The sequence below is a fragment of the Tenrec ecaudatus genome, chromosome 12, assembly GCF_050624435.1.
Source record: "Tenrec ecaudatus isolate mTenEca1 chromosome 12, mTenEca1.hap1, whole genome shotgun sequence".
Classification (NCBI taxonomy): Eukaryota; Metazoa; Chordata; class Mammalia; order Afrosoricida; family Tenrecidae; genus Tenrec; species Tenrec ecaudatus.
The window spans coordinates 34,256,001-34,274,307 of NC_134541.1; the positions used below are offsets into that span (position 1 = coordinate 34,256,001).

The following is an 18,307-nucleotide window of genomic DNA, read 5'->3' on the forward strand; positions in this document are numbered from 1 at the left end:
CCGGCCACAGCATCTAGAGAGGCTCGGCAAAAGAGAACCAACTACTCGCCAAGGGCTACGAAGACGACAAAAGGTACACTTCCTACTGGTCAGCCGGAAACTGGTGGGGCCCCCAAGACGCTGGCCCTGAGTCACCCTCCAGGGGGTGAACTAAACTCACCCCCCATGTCAGAATAATCAACCATTTGCGATCAAAAGGGCAGCGCTTGGCCCAGGACAGAGCTCAGCAGGTTAGGAGACAGGAGATAAGGGGAGGAAGCTGGGTAGCAAAGGCACGCTGAGGTTGTGATGAAGAATGGAGACACAAATGTGCATGAACTGCTGAATGTGAGACATCTCTATAAAGCCTCACCTAATTCACAAAACGTTAAAAAAAAATAGTGACTGGCACTTGCGACTTGAAGTGACGTGACTTGTAAAGAAACTTCTGCTACTGGTGGGTTGTGGTACCCGAACACTGGGAACTAATGGCAACCTGGCTGTGCCTACCCTTCCCACACCGGCTGTGGGTACCTGAGCTGGTCTCTAGCGCCTCTCCTCCTGGACTTGGTGCTGGCTGGGCCACCTGGTGGTGCAACTGCAGAACTGCACCCTACTTTCTAAAAGCTGCTCCGCAGGCCAAGGACAAGAGTGGGAACAAGCAAATGCCCATCTTAGTCTTTCTCCCTGCCCTCCCACCAGCCCGAGTCTTCTCTTTCTCCACCTCTTGCTCTGCCGGGCCCCATGACCCTGCGTAGCCGCTTGCCTGTGCTCTCAGAGCATCCGAACCCCCTCTCCTGTTAACTAAAAGCAGTCGGTAAGGAAGGAGATTGGGATAGCCAAGACATCAGTCGGCCTGCCCCCAATCTCGGGCACTTCTGTGTGCAGTCACAGGAAGCCGAACTAGGGATTGAGTGATAGGGGGAGAAAAGAGAGAGGATAAAGGGACCTGCCTGGTCGAAGCGTTCACAAGACTGTCCCAAAGTGGGGCGTGGAAGTTTCGTCTAGTTTGCAGGGCATAGGACATTATTAACTTGGAAGCTTGGAGAACCAGCCAGTGTGGTCCCGTGTCACTACTGAGTCAGCCCAGGCCAGAGCCACACACAGACGAGGAGTCTATGGACCTCTCTCTACCTCCTGCCCCACCCCCACCCCACCCCCGGTACTTCCAAGGACTCCAGGAGCTCCTGGAATTTTCCTCAAAATCAGAGAAGGCGCAGATGTCATTGCTAGGTATCTGTTTTGGATCAGCTTTCGAGAGCCAGAGAGCAAATGAGAAGCAACACAAAATGCAAACAGACTAATTTTCATGAAGAAAAAGTTGTCAAGGAGCTAACTTCCGGAAAGCACTGGCACTGACAATCCCAGGAGGAGCCCAGCCCTCAACCAAGCCCACCATCATCAAGTGGATTCCAGCCAACAAGGACCCTCCTCTAGGGGTGACGAGACTGTCAATCAATCAACAGGAGAGCAGAAGTCTTCCTCCCACAGAGGGGCTGGGGGGCTTGACTGGCCACTCTGACCGCAAGCAGCCCTAAGCCTAGCCCACAGCGCAGTCAGGGCCCTTCAGGGGCGGCACTGCTGTTGGGATTGTTCCACAACACAGCAGAAAGCCAGCATACCAAAATTTGATCAAACACGCCCAAGAAACTATAGCACAATCTCACTAGTGAGTGCAAAACCAACATAATAACATTAGCAAACGATGAAAGAATCAAGATCAAATTGAGTTGAGAACCTGTAAATGTACTTTAATGCACTACATATCAACTTCCTTGATACTTAAGAAGGCACCAGATGAAACGGAACCTCTGAACCTGTGTAAGGGGTCCTGACGGCACAGTGGTTACAAGGTTAGCAGTTGGAAACTGAGGGAGAAGGATGAGGGAAGCTTCCTGCTGTGGTCAAGATGCACAGCCTCAGAAACCCAAAGGGGAAGTTTCACTCTGCCCTATATGGTTACTATGAGTGGGAATCAGCTTGGACCTGGCAGTGAGTTTAGGCTTTTTAGGGGTGGGGGTGGGGGTGCGGGGAGAAGAGCATCAGGTTTCAAAATGAAGAAGCCAATGGTATGAAAGACAGCCTTTGGGCATCTCATCCCCTGGATGGGCTGGCCTCTGAACGTGCAGTCAAAGTGGTGGGCTCCCCGAGGCCAGGTCCTTAGAGACTACGATGACCCCCCTCCAGCTTGCACACTCCTTCTCTCGCTCTGGTGACACCGGCCACCACATTGTGAGTTGCCCAAAGAGAAGCTCTGGTGGCAGAGAACTGAGAGTCACCTCAACCTTTTGACTAGACCAGTGGTGACCCCTCTGGGAGTTAAACGACTCTTTCACAGGGGTCACCTGATTCATAACAGCAGCAAAATGACAGCGATGAAGTAGCAACGAAAATAATGTTATGGTTGGGAGTCACCACCACCTGAGGACCTGTATTAAAGGCTGGCGGCATGAGGAAGGTAGAGCAGCACTGGAGTAGAGCCTGCAAATGATCTTGAAATCAAAGACCTAGGCCAGTCCTACTTTGATACCTGACCACAGAAATAGGAGATAATCAATGTCTGTGGCTTCCAGACAGAAAGTTGCGGATGTAATTTGCTATGCACCACGAGACAACCAATACAAATGGGTTTTTCATTAACTAAAGAAGTTCCCATCTCAGCGCCAAGCTCAAAGCTGAGTTTATACTTGTACGGAGGCATTGATCCTGGCGTTAGGACATGACAAGGAGGCCCGAGACCAGCTATGCTATTTATCACTCTGCCGGGGGTAGCAGACAAGAGAAAGAAATGAGAGGCTACAAAAGCTTAGAAAAAGAAAATGACAACTTTCTATTATAAGACTGTACAGGAGAGGCAGGCAAATCAATAAAAGTATTGGAATACAAAACTAATATACAGACATAACTTTCAAACATTTAAATAAAAGTCAGTGAGAAAGCATAAAGGAAGGACAGGCTCTATTTAGAACAGTATCAAGATTCAACTTAGAAGGTAAATTCCAATAAAGAAACGTGAACACACTGGAAAGATGGGAAAGAAGGTCTCCAGGGAGCTCGCTGCCAGGCCAAGAAAAGCCAGCAGAAAGCCATCAACTCCAAGCTGATGTACAGACTTCACGCGATCCCAGTTTTCTTAACATTGTGCTTTGGGGGGAGGGGAGAGCTAAACAAGGTGATTCTAAAATTCCTAAGAGAGAAAAATAAAAATAATCAAGAAAAACTTGAAAATAAAAAACAAACAAAGGGAACTTACTCTCACAGCTGTTAAAACACTACTAGAAACCAACAATTAAAAATACTATGTTACAGACAAGTGAATAAGTAAGGAGACCAATAAAATGATAGGCAGTCTAGCAACAGTCAGGCATATTTACGAATGTGTGTATTTGACTTCAGTGGCATTTCAAATCACTGGGAAAGACAGGATAGTTAATAAATGGGTAAAAAGAAGAGATGGCCGTATCTTTTCTTTTTAAGTTAGCCATCTCTTAATACCATTCCAAATGGATTAGAGATTTCAATGTAAAAGTATTCAATCATAAAGATACTAAAACAACATAAAGGAGAACTCCCTGGATGGAGAACATCTTTCTAAATGACCCCAAAACCAGAAGTTATAAGAAAGAAAACGACTTAGACTCGACTACACTATAAAACCGAACCAAATACCTAAGTGTCCAAAAAACACAGTACATCCTGTACTGCCCCAACGTCCTCCCCAAAAGAAAAAGCCACGGGAAAATACAGTTCAGCTCATAAAGTCAAAGGGCCAATCTATAAAGACTTCCTAAAATTACGAAGAAAAAGAAGACCCGTAACTAGTAAAAAAGCAAAGGAGATGGACAGTAAACAAAAAAGGTAACCAATGTTTTTAATTATATGAGAAGGCACTTGATCTCACTAACAAAATGAAGCAAGCATTAAGATACCCAGCTCACCCTGACTACTTGAAGCTCTTGGAATGAGAGCGTGGACTCACTTTGTTAGGGAGGCGGGGAGGAGTCTCTGCAACGTGGCCTCGCCCTACAGATAGGCCTGCCTAAGTCCCCAATCACACACGCCCGACTTCATTCACTGCAGTGTGCTGTCATAGCAGAGGACTGAAAACAGACCGCATGCCAATCAAAAGAAGCGTGGGATGGGTTACTTTCTCCTGCGTTTTACCAGAATAAGGTACCCTGGCGGTGCAGTGGCTTAAGAGTTAGGCAGCTAACCATAAGGCTAGTCGTTCAAACCCACAAGTTGTTCCTTGAGAGCGCGTTAACGGCTTTCTGCTCCAGTAAAGGTGTATGTACAGTTGTCCTCTAGAGTTGCTCTGGGTTGGAATCAACTCATTGGCAGCGAGTGGGGCTTGGTTTTGGTTTCTAGAATGAAATGTACTGTCCATCTGTTTGGAACACAGGAAAACCACAATGGTCCTGCATGCAGGCTCTCAGGAGTGAACATGAATGTTTGGTTCAGAAAACAAAAGCCCCCAAATCTAAGCTCAATGAAGCAGGGAACATGAGAAATGGTTGGGGGTTGGGAGAGGGAACTACTGTGGTCAGAAACCCAAGCTCAAGCCAAGCAACCAGGACTGACACCACATTGAGCTGCAGAAAGAGGCCCCTAGGGAACCAAGGTCCTCAGGACATGGCAGGGACTCCCAGTCCCAAGAAGCCACTGGCAACACCCCAGACAAGATGCCTCTAAAAAACGCACTTCTGTGAATGAGGGGGACTGCAGAGTGGGAACCCAAAGCCCATCTGTAGGCAACTGGACATCCCCTTACGGAAGGGTCGTGGGGAGGAGACGAGCCAGTCAGGGTGCAGTACAGCAATGATGAAACATACAACTTTCCTCTAGTTCTTTAATACTTCCTCCCCGCCTCCACTATCATGACCCCAATTCTACCTTACAAATCTGACTGGACTGGGGGATGTACACTGGTACAAATAGGAATTGGAAACACAAGGAATCCGGGACAAATGATTCCTTCAGGACCAGTGGTGAGAGTGGCAATACTGGGAGGGCGGAGGGAGGGTGAGATAGAGAGGGGGAACCGATTACAGGGATCTACATATAACCTCCTCCCTGAGGGACGGACAACAAAAAAGTGGGTGAAGGGAGAAGTTGGACAGTGTAAGATATGAAAAAATAATAATTTATAAATTATCAAGGGTTCATGAGGGAGGGGGGAGGGAGGGGAAAACATGAGCTGATGCCAAGGGCTTACGTGGAGAGCAAATGTTTTGAGAATGATGAGGGCAATACCTGTACAAATGTGCCTTATACAATTGATGTATGTATAGGTTGTGATAAGCATTGTATGAACCCCCAATAAAATGATTAAAAAACAAAAAAAGGGAATTTAACTGCAAAAAAAACCCCCAAACAAACTCACTTCCATCGAGTTGATTCCAATTCATAGTGACCCTATAGGACAGAACAGAACTGCCCCTGAGGATTTCTGAAACTATAAATCTTTGTAGGAGTAGAAAGTCTTACCTTTCTGTCAAGGAACAGCTGGTGGGTTCGAATTACCGACCTTGCAGTTAACAGGCCAGTGTGTAACCCAGGAGCCAGCATGCTTAAATCCCAGGCTCACAAGTGTCTCAACCAGGGTTTCCAAATGGCTCAAAGCCCTGCTGAGAATCTGCCTTTCCACCTGGGACATAGTCAGTCAGCATCTACGATGTCACAGGATCCCCAGACAAGAACAAGGAAGAATCACCTGGGGATCCTGTGACATCGTAGACGGGGTGGGAACAGCAAGAAGCAAGGTGAAGTCCCGGTTTCAGCTGGCTGACACACTGAGCACCTCGTGCAGCGCAGCGCCTGTCCCTTCCTAGGCCTGCCTCCCGGAAGAGAGTCTCACACCCCATACTTGAGGGAGGGAGGGTCTCCGTGCACGGACAACACTGCACCTCTGTTAGAGCCAGCTGCCCTGGAGGAGCCCACTGACGCCCGAGGAACTTGAAGGAGGATCCCAGGAGGGTGGCCTGGCCTGCTCTGAAGAACTGGTGCCTCTCCTTCCAGCAGTTCTGACCAGGGCAAAGTGTTGACTTGACGAAGAACAAGTAAGAGGCCCCACTGAGCAATGAGGGGGCGGCCTGGCACTAGCTGAGGAGCTTATGCTAGCCGAGCATGAAGCCCCAAAGCAAACCACGTGACGTGGGAGCACTGTGGCCTGAGGAGACAGTGGACAGAGCAGAGGTTACCTGAGGAGCAGTCCATATGCGTCAGGCCCAGCTCGCTGGCAGCTTTCATTTTCTTAGCTGTGTGCTCTGAGGTAGTGGCTGAGACCAGAGGGCTTGTGGGAGAAAAATAGGCCGTCTGTACACGCAGGCTGCTGTCTGGGGCCTCTGCCGCCTGCTCTAGCTTCCTTTTCTGAGAAGGCATGACAATGGAGGAAGGCGTCACTGCCATTGCAGTCTGTGCCCGCCCAAGCAGGTGGCAGCCAGGGACAGAGTGCTGTAACAGGAAATGGTCAATCCGGGCCTTCAGAGACGGGTGAGGCAGGGGCTGAGAATGTGGGGTAAAGGCTACCCCAGTGAAAGGATCACTGGGCACCCGGCCCCAAGAAGCTTCACTGCGGTTGCACTTCTCCAACGTGCTCTGGTCAATGACCTTGCCTGATGGCAGCAGCATGGGGCAAGGCATGATCTCCAGGGTGATGGGATCCAGGAACTCCTCAGGCACATCCTGGATGACCTCTGCCAGCTTCTGCAGGTCGGAGGGGGCCTGCTGGCCCTCAGACTGGCCCCCAGGGTCACAGTCACTCTCCATGGGCAAGGCGGGGGCCTGCAGAGTCACGCCTGGAGGGAAGCTCTCGGAGGCAACCAGCAGGACACTGTCTATCACTTCCTGGGAGCAGGTTTTGGCTGGCTGCCCCCACACTTCCAACCGCTTGATGCAAGGCACACCGCTGCCTGTCACATGAGTGATACAGATCTTCACATGGGTCACATGGCTCAAGGAAAGAGGCCCTTTGTTCCAGAGCTCCTGGGCCACGACAGCAGGGGAGGGCAGTGTGGCTTCTATCAGGCCAAAGGGTGGTCTGGCCTTGAAGCCCCTGTGGCTAAATACCACTTGGTTCTGGCTTTTCAACAAGAGTTTGCCTACCAAGGTGAATGCCTCCTTGTCTGGAATGGATGGCGTGGCGGGGCCTGGGGCCTGGCACTCGGGGGAACACCAGGAGGCGCCGCTGAGTAAGGCGGACGTGTATATTTCCATGCCAGTGACAGGAGAGCTGCCCCAGGATGTGAGGTCTATGTTAATCCGACAGATTTCCACGTTAAAGGGAAAGGACACTGTAACATAGACCGGCGGCTTAATGAAGTATTCTGTCCTAAAACCACGACTTCGCTTGGTGAGGTCTTCAGAGATGAGATTTTCAACTTCATAACCATCAGCTGATATCTAGATTTAATGACAAATGGAGACACGTTGAGTTAATGAGGTCCAAGGAAGATGGTGCACTTTTCAAGAACTTGCCATTTCTAGGCAAGCTTCAGTCCAACATTTACATTTTCTTCGATAAAACTAGTCCTCTTAGGTTTTTAGGGTTTTGCTGTTGTTGCTGTCTTTGTTTATGAGTTCTCAAGAGCAGGTCACAGGTTGGGGTGTGTCCCTAAGGACTATCCACCTTAAAATGTATGAGCAATAACGCGCTAGCCCATCAAATAGGACGTGCCTTCAACTTAACACAAACGCAACCATTCGATTACTATCAGTCCTTCGAAACAACATGTCTGTGAAGAGGAAATTAAACTAGTAGTGATCATTTTACTTCAAAGGATTTTAAAAATGTAGATTCAGAGAGGCAAAAAGGGTGTTTGTTCTATTTCTCAGTTTTCTCACTGCCCCCCCACCAATGATAACTTTCCTTAGGCAGGCTTATTAGCAGCACACAAGCTTCCTGTCAGTCTATGAGGGCTGAAAAAATGTGTGCTCGAGACAAGGACCAGAGTACAAGACAGGAGCGGGCAGTGCCCCGTGGCGAGATGCCACTCGCTTTTAGGAAACCTACATCAGTACATCATTGATAACGGAAAGAAATCTAAAGAGGGTTTTGCTTTCACAATAAGAATAAATAAGCATTTAAAAGTGCGCAGTAAGAGAGGCAACACGCACAAGGAGGGCTGTTACTCAACCCCCTCCCCAGGGACTGCACTCAGCATCCAGCATCAGGCCACCCCAGCTTTGAACTGGGTCTGTGAGCACCACATGCTAGGGATACTTTAGGTTTTGTGTGCTGTTTGGTAATGACGTGGTAGGCTATTTTTTGGCCTGGGAAGGCTCAAAAATCTCACCATCTAAATGAATGGTAATTGTATCAACCTGTTCTCATAGGCAGTGGAAATGGTAAAGCTATCTTGTCAGCCTAATGGCCTGGGAACCCACAGCAGTATGTCATGCACAGAAATGCCCAGTAGGGCAGGACTCAATTCTTCCTCCGGTGCTTCCCCCCTCCCTGCCGGGGAGCTATGGAACCATCTCCTCCTTTGCACAAATGGGGAGGGAAGTAGCTTAATTCCAACAGTAAGGAACCAGGAACCCAAATAACAAATCCAAAGCATAATTTCTAGCACACAGGTTTAGCAGGAACAATGGAAGGAGGAGAGAATATTTCTACCTTTGTTCTGGTTTTGGGTGGGATTATACTTTGTCATCAAAAGGTAAAAGCACAGCGAGGATGACCCTCTACCCTGTGAGTGGCAGCGCAGCTCGTGAGTGCTGCGTGACTCTGCACACAATCCTGTGCCACGCTTAGACAGCAGCCTGAATTAAGTCCAGCCACACCCACTAGACAGGACATGGGGAAGATATATAAAATGCATATTATTTATTCATCAAATGTCTGAGTCAATTTAGTTTACCTTGTTGCAGTGAATTCTTGGTCTGAACTGTGGAAGGCAAAGATTTATTACCATCTTTGTGGCTGAAAGAACAGGTTCCAAGCATCAGAAATAGCCTTAAATATAAAAATAAAACCGGGTATTAGCCAAACTTAATTCTAAACTTTTAGGACTTGAAGACTAAGAAAAGTACACAGGATAACAACAAAGGAATGCACACACATACACACTCACTTTCTTGGTCTATTGACTCTGTTGATACCCTATGAGGAACTTGGGGTAAGGTGAGTTACTTAAAAATATAAAGACAAATGTTACATGATCTCACTAAAATAGGCACTGCATAGAAAATAGAACCACCCCAGGTAGGTGGGCCTCTCCAATGGAGCGGGACTGGATGAAGCCAGTCAGTAGATTGCTTTTCCATCTGGCAGGCCTACCTCTCTCTTGTCAGCCCAAAGATAGGCCCAGTCTCTGCAGTCTTTTTGTTGTCATGACCAGTGTGTGACACATACCAAGGTCATGTATGTTGCTCATCCTGCCACATCTGTGTGGACAGTGCTGTACAGTGAAGATCTGTCTCATTTTTTTTAATGTTTACGATTATTTCAGTCTAGCCCCTAAGAGTTTTACACAGAAACACAAAGTTTTGGTGTTTTTTTTAAATCACTTTACTGGGAGCTCTTACAGCTCTTGTAACATTCCATACATTAATCGTGTCAAGCATATTTGTACATATGTTTCCATCATCACTTTGTAAACATTTACTTTCTATTTGAGCCCTTGGTATCAGCTTCTCCCCTCCCCACCCTCGTGAACCCTTGATAAATTATCAATTATTTTCATGTCTTATACCGACGGCTATTTCCTTTCACCCATATTTCTGCTGTTCATCCCCCCGGGGAAGGGGAACACTAAGTATTTTTTAACATGATTTTACTATGTGCTACATTTTTTAGGCAAATCTGCTGCAAAAGACCTCTTAAAAATGTTGAAGAGCAAGGCTGTCACTCTGAGGACTAAGGTGCTTGACCCAGTGACCTCATATACATACCAACACTGGACAATGAATAAGACGGAAAAAATGATGGCTTTAGATTACAGTGTTGGGAAGATTACTGAATAATCACAGACTGGCATAAGAAAGGAAAAAAATCTGTCTTGGAAGAAGTTCAGCCAGACTACTCCTTAGAAGATAGGATGGAGAAAATTTCTATCACATTTTTTGGACATGTGTCAGGAGAGCGCAGTCGGTGGAGAAGGGCATCATGCTTAGTACAGTAGAGCATTAGTGGCAAAGGTTTCATTTTGTGCTGGTTAGGTTTGGTGTTAGCTCGGCTGGGTCGGCAGTCTCAGTGGTTTGGCAGCTAAGGCCTCCTCTGTAATGTGATGCCACATAATGTGATCAACTCCGTGACAGGATCAAGCATCAAAGCCGGGGTACAGGAATATCAGAGTGGAGTGCTATCCCCTTAATCAGCCTGATACAAGGAAAAGGACATTTCTTTGGGGGGTGGGTGGTCACTCCTATTTAAGCAGACTGTGGGAAGACTTCTCCCCTTCGTACTGGGCCTTGCAGCAGGCTTATCAACCTGCTGGTTTTGGGTGCTATTAGAAGTCTGCTGACCTCGGATTCATTAAATGAGGCAGCCACCAGCCTGGCTTGACCTGGAATTCATACACCCTTGTCTCCTCAGCAGGTGGTATTTCTGCATCCTAGTTCATCTTCCCGTTTCTTGGTTTGTCAGCTCCAGCAGCTATGTGAATCAGAAAAAGCCTCCAGCTCACATCTGACCCATGAACTTGAAACAGACTGAATCTAACTGCTTCTGCAACTGTGAGACACTTTCTAGACATAAAATTATTTCCTCACATATATGTCACTGGTTTTGTTTCTCTAGAGAATCCAGCCTAACACAGTCTTCAAAGAGATACATTAACACAGTGGCTGCAACAATGGGCTCAAACATAGGGACAATTAATTGTACGTAAAATGATTGGAGTATGCATCCTTGTTTTGTTAGCATTTTTAATGCTTCATCTTTGAACATTAGTTAGATTGAAGTATTATTTATGTCAATAAAATACTAATTTTTATCATTTTTCTTCAAAATTCAGGACTACGTTTTGAATTCTATTTTCCCCAAACATATTGGGGTTATATTGGTTTTCTTAACTGGTATACTAATGAGATCGAGTAACACATTTTTCTAATTTTTAATCATCCTCTTAATTCAAGGATAACTGCGTCTTAATCCAAGGATATCTGTGTGGTTGTAGCAAATTGTTCTTTAAATGAGTTTCAAAATTTGCTGTTTATATTGAATTTTAGATTGCAAGCTCTGTGCTAAGGATAGGACGCCCTGGTGGTGTCGTGGGTTATGCACTGAGCTGCTAACCACAAGGTCAGCAGCTTGAAACCACCAGCTGCTCTGTGCGAGAAAGACTTTCAACTCCCGCAAAGGCTTACAGCTCTAGAAACCCACAGGGGCAGTTCTCCTCTGTCCTCAGGGTTGCTATGAGCCAGGGTCGACTCAATGGGAGGGAGCCTAGTTTGGGTTTTGGTGCTAGGGTGAGGGTCAGGGGAGAAAACTGAAATGGTCTTAAGAGAAACAAATCAAAAAAGGAGGGAAAGGAATGCGTGTACATCTCAGATGTTACCAATGCCGCTGAACTGGTGCATGTTCTACTGTGTACACCCTCCACAACAACAACAAAAATAAGTTATTTTTTAAAAGATGAAATAGTATGGTCCTCTGAAGTGATTTCCATCCAGTAATAATGACTTTGGAACACACAGGTTTGTAGCTGAGCTTTCTGCAGGTATCAGAGTAGAGGATGACGTAAATTGATATTTTCTGATTTACACTTTCCAAGGTCAAATTATGAATTAAAGGGATGCCCCCCCCCATTGACCAAAAGTACACTCAGATAAAGCTAAAACCTAACTCACTACCCTCAGGTCATTGCTGGCTCACAGCAACCCCCTGTGAGTTCCCGAGACTGTAACTTTATGGAAGTAGACAGCCCACTCTTTCTCCTGTGGAGCTGCTGGTAGTTTCAAAAACCGCAGCCCGACACATAGCCACTACATACTCAGATGATGGGGTAGAATTCCCAGGAACAGCATTTGAACTGGGGACTACTAGGACATACACCTGAGCTCATGAGTAATTGTACCCACTAATAGTACAATGGACCACAAGTGCTCCTCAGTAGAAGCCAAGGGAGCCCTGACGGTAGCACGGTTGTGTGGGGCTGTGATCTGCCTGGTAGACAGTTCACAACTGTCCACCCACAGCACCACGGGAGGATGACTGGGCTTTTTACTCCCATAAACAGTTACAGTCTCAGAAATCCACAGGGGTCGCTATGAGTCAGCACTGACTTGATGGCAGTGAGGAAGTTTCCAGCAAGAGTCAAGGCACAGGAGTGGGATGCTGTGAGGTGGGTTCAGGACATACTGAATATTCCACTTAGCTGGATCGGGGAGTAGGGAGCAGGGCTGGGAAGGCCTTGAAAGCCATGCCAAAGGGTTGTTCACCTAGTAATTGAGCAGTGTATCTCCAACCTGGAGGTCAAGAATGAGAAGTCACTAGCCATAGCTAACACTTTTTAAAAATTAAATAGAACAGAAAGAAAATGCCAGAGTGCACTATACATAAAGGCAAAGACTGCTCTGTAAAATTTTTGCTTCTATTACATATATGTATGCTTATTCTGGGTTTGGGTGGGTCTTTCTTATTAAAAAAAAAAAGAAAAGAAGCTTTCAAAGCTTCAAAGTCACTGGTCTGAGGAAAGTCACAAGGAGAGAAGTGACAGGAAGAAAAAGCCTGCCATTAACCTAGAGGACAACAGCAATTTTGAACCACTTAGTGGCAATCTGCCCCTCCAGGGGCTTCCTCTCCCCAGGCTGATGCAGTCCTCCATCTTTGCAAACGGCTTCTTGGAGACATCAAAGACGAGCGGTACTACTTAAACACAAGCGGAAATGAAAGGGGTCTCCATTTCCCTCCTCAGAGGGAGGGGCATTCTTTGGGAGGAGGACAAGCGGAAAGGAAAGGGGGTCTCCGTTTTCCTCTTGAGAGGGAGGGGCATTCTTTGGGAGGAGGACACGGGAATGGGCCGTGTTTAGCACAGTGCTGAGCATCCAGGATTGCAGAACTGCCTTCTAAGACTTGTTTCCATTTTCCTACTAAACTTTTCAATGGTAGGCTCACATGCACTTTTAAGAAACTGCCGATCGATCCCATGGCTCCTGCCCCATGTCCCCCGGGGACGACGTCAACCAAAGGGTCAGCACAGTATCACCACCAGTGCCCACTCATCCCAGAGTTTCCAAGTTTTACATACACTCCTTTGTGTGATAGTCTCTACCCCATTTTATGACCCAGGTCCAAAAAAAACCAAACCAAACTCATGCCATTGGGTCAATGCTGATTCTTAGCGACCCCACTGTGGGTTTCCGAGAACCACCAACACTGTTTATGGGAGTAGAAAGCACCCCCTCTCTCCCGAGGAGCTGCTGGTGGTTTTGAACTCCCAACCATGCAGATCGCAGCCCAACTCATAAGCACTATGTGTGTAATCACCACTATGTCATGATACAGAACAGTTCCATCCCCTTAATGGTCTCTTGCACAACTCTTGAAGTTTTATTTTATAATCCACATGCGGAATGGTAACGGAAGTGTGGAAGTTCTTAACCTAGCTCTAATATCTCAAGCGAAGACTCCAGTTAAGTAGACCCCCCACACTGTTAGAAACAAACTTGGGTGACATCTTTACCCTTGACCTTCCGGCTACTTGTATACAAAGAAAAACCCACTAAATTATGGTAGTATTATGTCACACATTTGTCAAGATAGACATGCAGAAGTGCAGGCAGATGAATATGTATGTACACACGAACAACCTCTGAGTCACTCAGAAACGTAAAGAAACAGTGTGATTACAGTGGTGGGTTAATGTGCAGGTGTTTGATTTATCTGTTTAAAGTTAGTGTCAGTGAGGATGGAGGTCTAGATATACAGCTCTGGGTATTTCTGGGCAGCAACTGCCCCTAAAGGTCGGGATGTCCCGATGGAGACAAGTCTCCCTCGACTTCCCTGCTCAGAGGTCTAGTGGGAGAAACGGGCAAGACCAAGAAGAGATGTGGAGGTAGGGGAACCACTGTCCTAGTCTACCTAACACCGACTCGTTTCTTAGAGCATGGAACTTTCATGGCTAAAACTGGGCCCGTCCTGGGCAAACTCAAATGAGCTGGTCACTGTATTTGGAAACTGTCTGTGTTTCCTTGAAGCTCAAAGAAACCAGGCAAACCTTTTCTCCGGGAGAACTCAAAGCCTGGGGGTGGGGAGCAAGGGGAGGGAGGGAGAATTGGGATGGGAGTAAGGTGGCCACGACACTTTCAGAACACCAAGGCACCATCTTCCTTTGGCCTACAAAGACCTGTCACTGCTCAATTATAGGCTATGATTTTGGGACTCACAAAAATGTAATGGAAAGTAATTCTGGCATTTTAAAAAAGATATTTTTTAAAGACTAGGCTCAAAGGAAGGGGGGTGGAGAGAAAAGATTACCTGTCAAATAAGAGAAAAGCATTAAACTTCACAGAGTGGGTGGCATACCAATGCACTAAGCAATTTTATAAATTGGGCACTTCAGCTTTTAAAGAAGCACAATACTTCTTATAATTTCTAAATTGAGTTACTTGTCCATCCATGAAAAATAAATGACTTGTGTGCATTTCTCCTTGAGCTGGTTAAAATGAAAGGCAGCTGTCCCAGCCGACCCCACTCAGTCACCCTTCCATGAGAAGTGCACAGGAAGACCAGAACACAGGGGTGGGCCCCAGAGCAGATAACAATTTTATCCCACGTGGAACCAAGTCACTCTTCAAGTGCTTATTAAGTGCGAGGCACTCTGCTAGGCACATGGCACAGTGTTTACTCTTAAGCGACTTACTCAGCATCTTAATAATATTGTCAGGCAAGTTCTATAGGAAGTCAGGTAGGTGGCTGGGCTCTCCTGTATAAGCCTGATCTTAACCAGCCCTTCTCCTCCAGGGCCTTATCCAGCCTCTCGCTTGCATCTTCAGCTTCTCTCTGACAAACGGACCCTTTTCTCCACATGTCAACATATTCAAGTCTTTTCTCCCTGCCCCACCCCCAAAATCCTGCCATAATGCGGGGTCCCTCTATGGTTAACACATTTATAGCAAATAAAAGGATACCTCTTTGGGGACATTTGGTGTGTTAACTTGACATGTCATGTCACAGCGACCATCTGCACAACAGAACAAAACACACCTGGCCCTGCACCATGCTCACAATTGTCACGTTTGGGACCACACTTGTAGCACTGTGTCTGTCCATCTCATTGAAGGGCTTCCCATTTTTCCTTGATTGCCTATTAATTATTCACTGCTAATCAAATTCGATTTCACTGGGTGTCTTGTATGATCTGTCAATCCTAGCCCCCCTCCGAGTTTAATATTGATCATCCACTCCTTGACTCCCACTCATTGAGCAGGTCTGCAATCTGATTTATGGCCTGACGATTTCATTCAAACTGCTAACGCTAAGGTCTTCAGTGATTTCCAAGGTGCCAAATTCACTGGCGCCTTCTCAGTCATGGCCGTAGGAAGCTTTCTCTCTCCAGCACCTGGCCAATCTTTTCTGAAATTTCTCCTTTCCTTCCTGTATCAACACCACCATTATTTCCCAAGTCTGTTTATTGGACTGTTTCGTTTCGGTCTTTATCACCGGAGCCTTGTTCCTTTACCCTCCCCATCAATGTTGGTGTTCTACTCTTGGTCATTTCCCGTCCTGGCTGGCAAAACTCCCTCCCATTTGCCTCGAGCAATTTCACACACTTGTTGCATTGACAGGGACCCTGATGCTAACCACAAAGTTCAAAGCCACCAGTGGCTCTGTATAACAAAGATGAGGCAGTCTCCTCCTGTAAAGAGTTATAGTCTCAGAAGCCCAAAGGGGCAGCTCTATTCTATCAAAACATCCTAGTCCCCTCTCTGAACCTGAACCTCTCCAGGTAAGATGTCTGACTTCTGGCATGAGCAGGGTGGACTCAGCAGCAGGCCCCGACTCACACCTGCCTTGTTTTGGCCCCGATTTTAGGTCCCACAACCATCACCTTCCAACAATTAGCAGATCTTGTCAAGTTCCCGGCCCAAACATCTCTGGAATTGAAAGTTGTCCCACTCTCAGCCCCCACCAGCTCAGATTTCTGGCCCTCATTATCTCTCACCTGGGCTCTTGCAAGCACCTGTGAGACAGTCTCCCAGTCTTACCCCACAGTCTCTCTCAATCTACTTCTATCCTGTTCCTTTCCTGAACTTGCAAATAGCATGAACCGGACCAATTATTCCTGACTTAAACCTCTCTGGGGCACCCAGTGCCATTAGGTCTTTGTGACCCCGAACACTTTCCAAATCCAGCACCACTGCCTGCCTGCCTCCCACCCTTGACTCTCCAGCAATGCAAAAAGCAAAAAACAAAAACCCAAATCCACTGCCAAAAAGTAGCTTCTCTAGCCAGTCTAACTCCCCCCAAATGACCTTTTCTTACATGGGTCTGCATAAGGAGGTTGGGGGGATGACACTGATGGGATTCACCTGTGAGTAACTATTAATAGGATTCATTGGAGTGTGCCATCCTGCTGGGTATAAAATGAAGCCTCACTACCGCAAAGGCCAAGAGTGTGAGCACATCCTCTGAACCCCTAGATCCCTGTGTAACAAACACCCTTGATCAGAAGACAGGTGTGATATCGGAGGGAGCAACAGCAGCAGAACCAGGAGCCAGCATGAGACAGTGGTCGACTCCCCAGTCCACAGAGCAAGTCAAGTTGAATGTTGTAAAGTGGGAATGCCTCTGAGCCACTCAGTTCAGGGAGCTGAGTGCCTTTGGGTTGAGGGTTACAGTGGGGTGGGGATGCCCTTTAGGCATTTCTTAGCTACAGAAGACTCTGTGACATGTGCCGACTGAACAGGTCGTATCTTTGGCATTTCCATCTGAGTTGTAACCTGTTAACTTTCACAATAAACCTTATAACCATGAGCAATGTGAGTTTTGTGTGGCCCATGGAATGAAATACTACAGACCCTAGCAGAAAAGAAGAAAGTATTGTGTCTGGCAGAACAGCCATCAAGCCCCTTCCAACTCCTAACCACTCTAGGAGACAGCAGAGAACTGCCCCAAACCGTTTCTTAGGCTGTGAATCTTCCATGAAGCTGAATGCCGCATCTTTCACAGAACAGCTGGTGGAGAGGACACCCCAACTTTTCCACTGAACACTAACTCCTGGGCCACCTAAACAGCTTCGCTTTTGCCAGCCGCTCTAAATTCCCAGGTATACTCACCTAAACTTTATTGGTCCGGAACTATAGGGTGGGTGCCTTCTTGTCTGGCTCCACAGTGGGAACTGTGGGACAGAGTGTCAAGCAGGTTGGCTTCCTGGCCCATGGAGGCAAAGGTCAAAGGACCACAGACTGAGACTTAAATTCAGAGATGGTTGGGGGCTGGTTGAGGAAACCAATAGCTATGTCCTGACTTGTGGTAACCTATTAACTTCCCCCAATAACCCTCTAGAAAGCAGTCTCTAAAAATATCCTGTATTTAGTTAGAGTATGTTATTTGGATCATTTTAAACATATGCAAAAACATTCATGATAATTTGTAAATATAGAGATAATTCCTAATTAGAGTTGTCAGGTAGAATACAGAAAAATAGCACCTCATCCCTCCCCAGCTGGGAAAGAGATGAAGCCTGGGAGTGGAAGGATGCTGTTTTGGTCAGCGTAGATGAACAAGTCTTCTCCAAAGTGATCTTGAAGGGGAAAGCTGAATAATGATGGAAGGAACTGCTCAGCACTCCAAGGGAAGGCTGCTCCAGGCTGAGCGGTCCTGAAGCTTGAGTATAGGGCAGGAGCCAGTAGAAAGGTCAAGGGCAACAGTGGCCCAGCACAAAGCTTGGCCAGCTCACCTTAACTTTGTTTTAGGTACAGAAGACACTACATCATCTGCCTAGACTGTCCCTAAAAAAAAAAAAAATCCCACTATCACGTTAATTCCAACTCATACAACACTGTACAGGTTTTCTGAGACTGTGACTATTTACAGGCGCAGACAGCCTCATCTTTCTCCTGAGGAGTATTTGGTGTGTTTGACCTTGCAGTTAGTAGTCCAACACCCAACCCATAGCTCCACCAAGGCTCGTATTCTCTTAACATCAAACTTTTCTTCAAAATCTTGCTCAAGTACCTGATCTGTAGGCACGGGGATGGTTCTCAAACCCACTGTCTCCCAGGATGATTCCATCCCTCTTTAAACCACATGTAGGTATTAAGGGGCCCTTGTGGCATAATGGGTGAAGTGCTGGGCTCCTAGCCTCGAGGCTGGGAGTTCAAACCCCACAGCTGCTCCTTAGGAGAAAGATGAGGCTGTGCGCTCTGGTAAATACTGAAG

At 46.8% G+C, this 18,307-nt stretch overlaps 1 protein-coding gene across 3 annotated transcripts in view; it reads right to left on the reverse strand.

Annotated features, from left to right (window-relative positions):
- Window positions 1–18,307, reverse strand: part of UBOX5 (U-box domain containing 5) — a 34,520-nt gene that overhangs the window by 2,799 nt on the left and 13,414 nt on the right. For all 3 annotated transcript variants that reach the window (XM_075563914.1, XM_075563915.1, XM_075563913.1), the window contains 2 exons: window positions 8,841–8,935; window positions 6,180–7,380 (listed from right to left, as the gene is read on the reverse strand). In XM_075563914.1, the coding sequence (XP_075420029.1) occupies window positions 6,180–7,380; window positions 8,841–8,894 (1,255 nt within the window). In that variant the 5' untranslated portion in view covers window positions 8,895–8,935. The remainder of the gene's footprint in view (window positions 1–6,179; window positions 7,381–8,840; window positions 8,936–18,307) is intronic.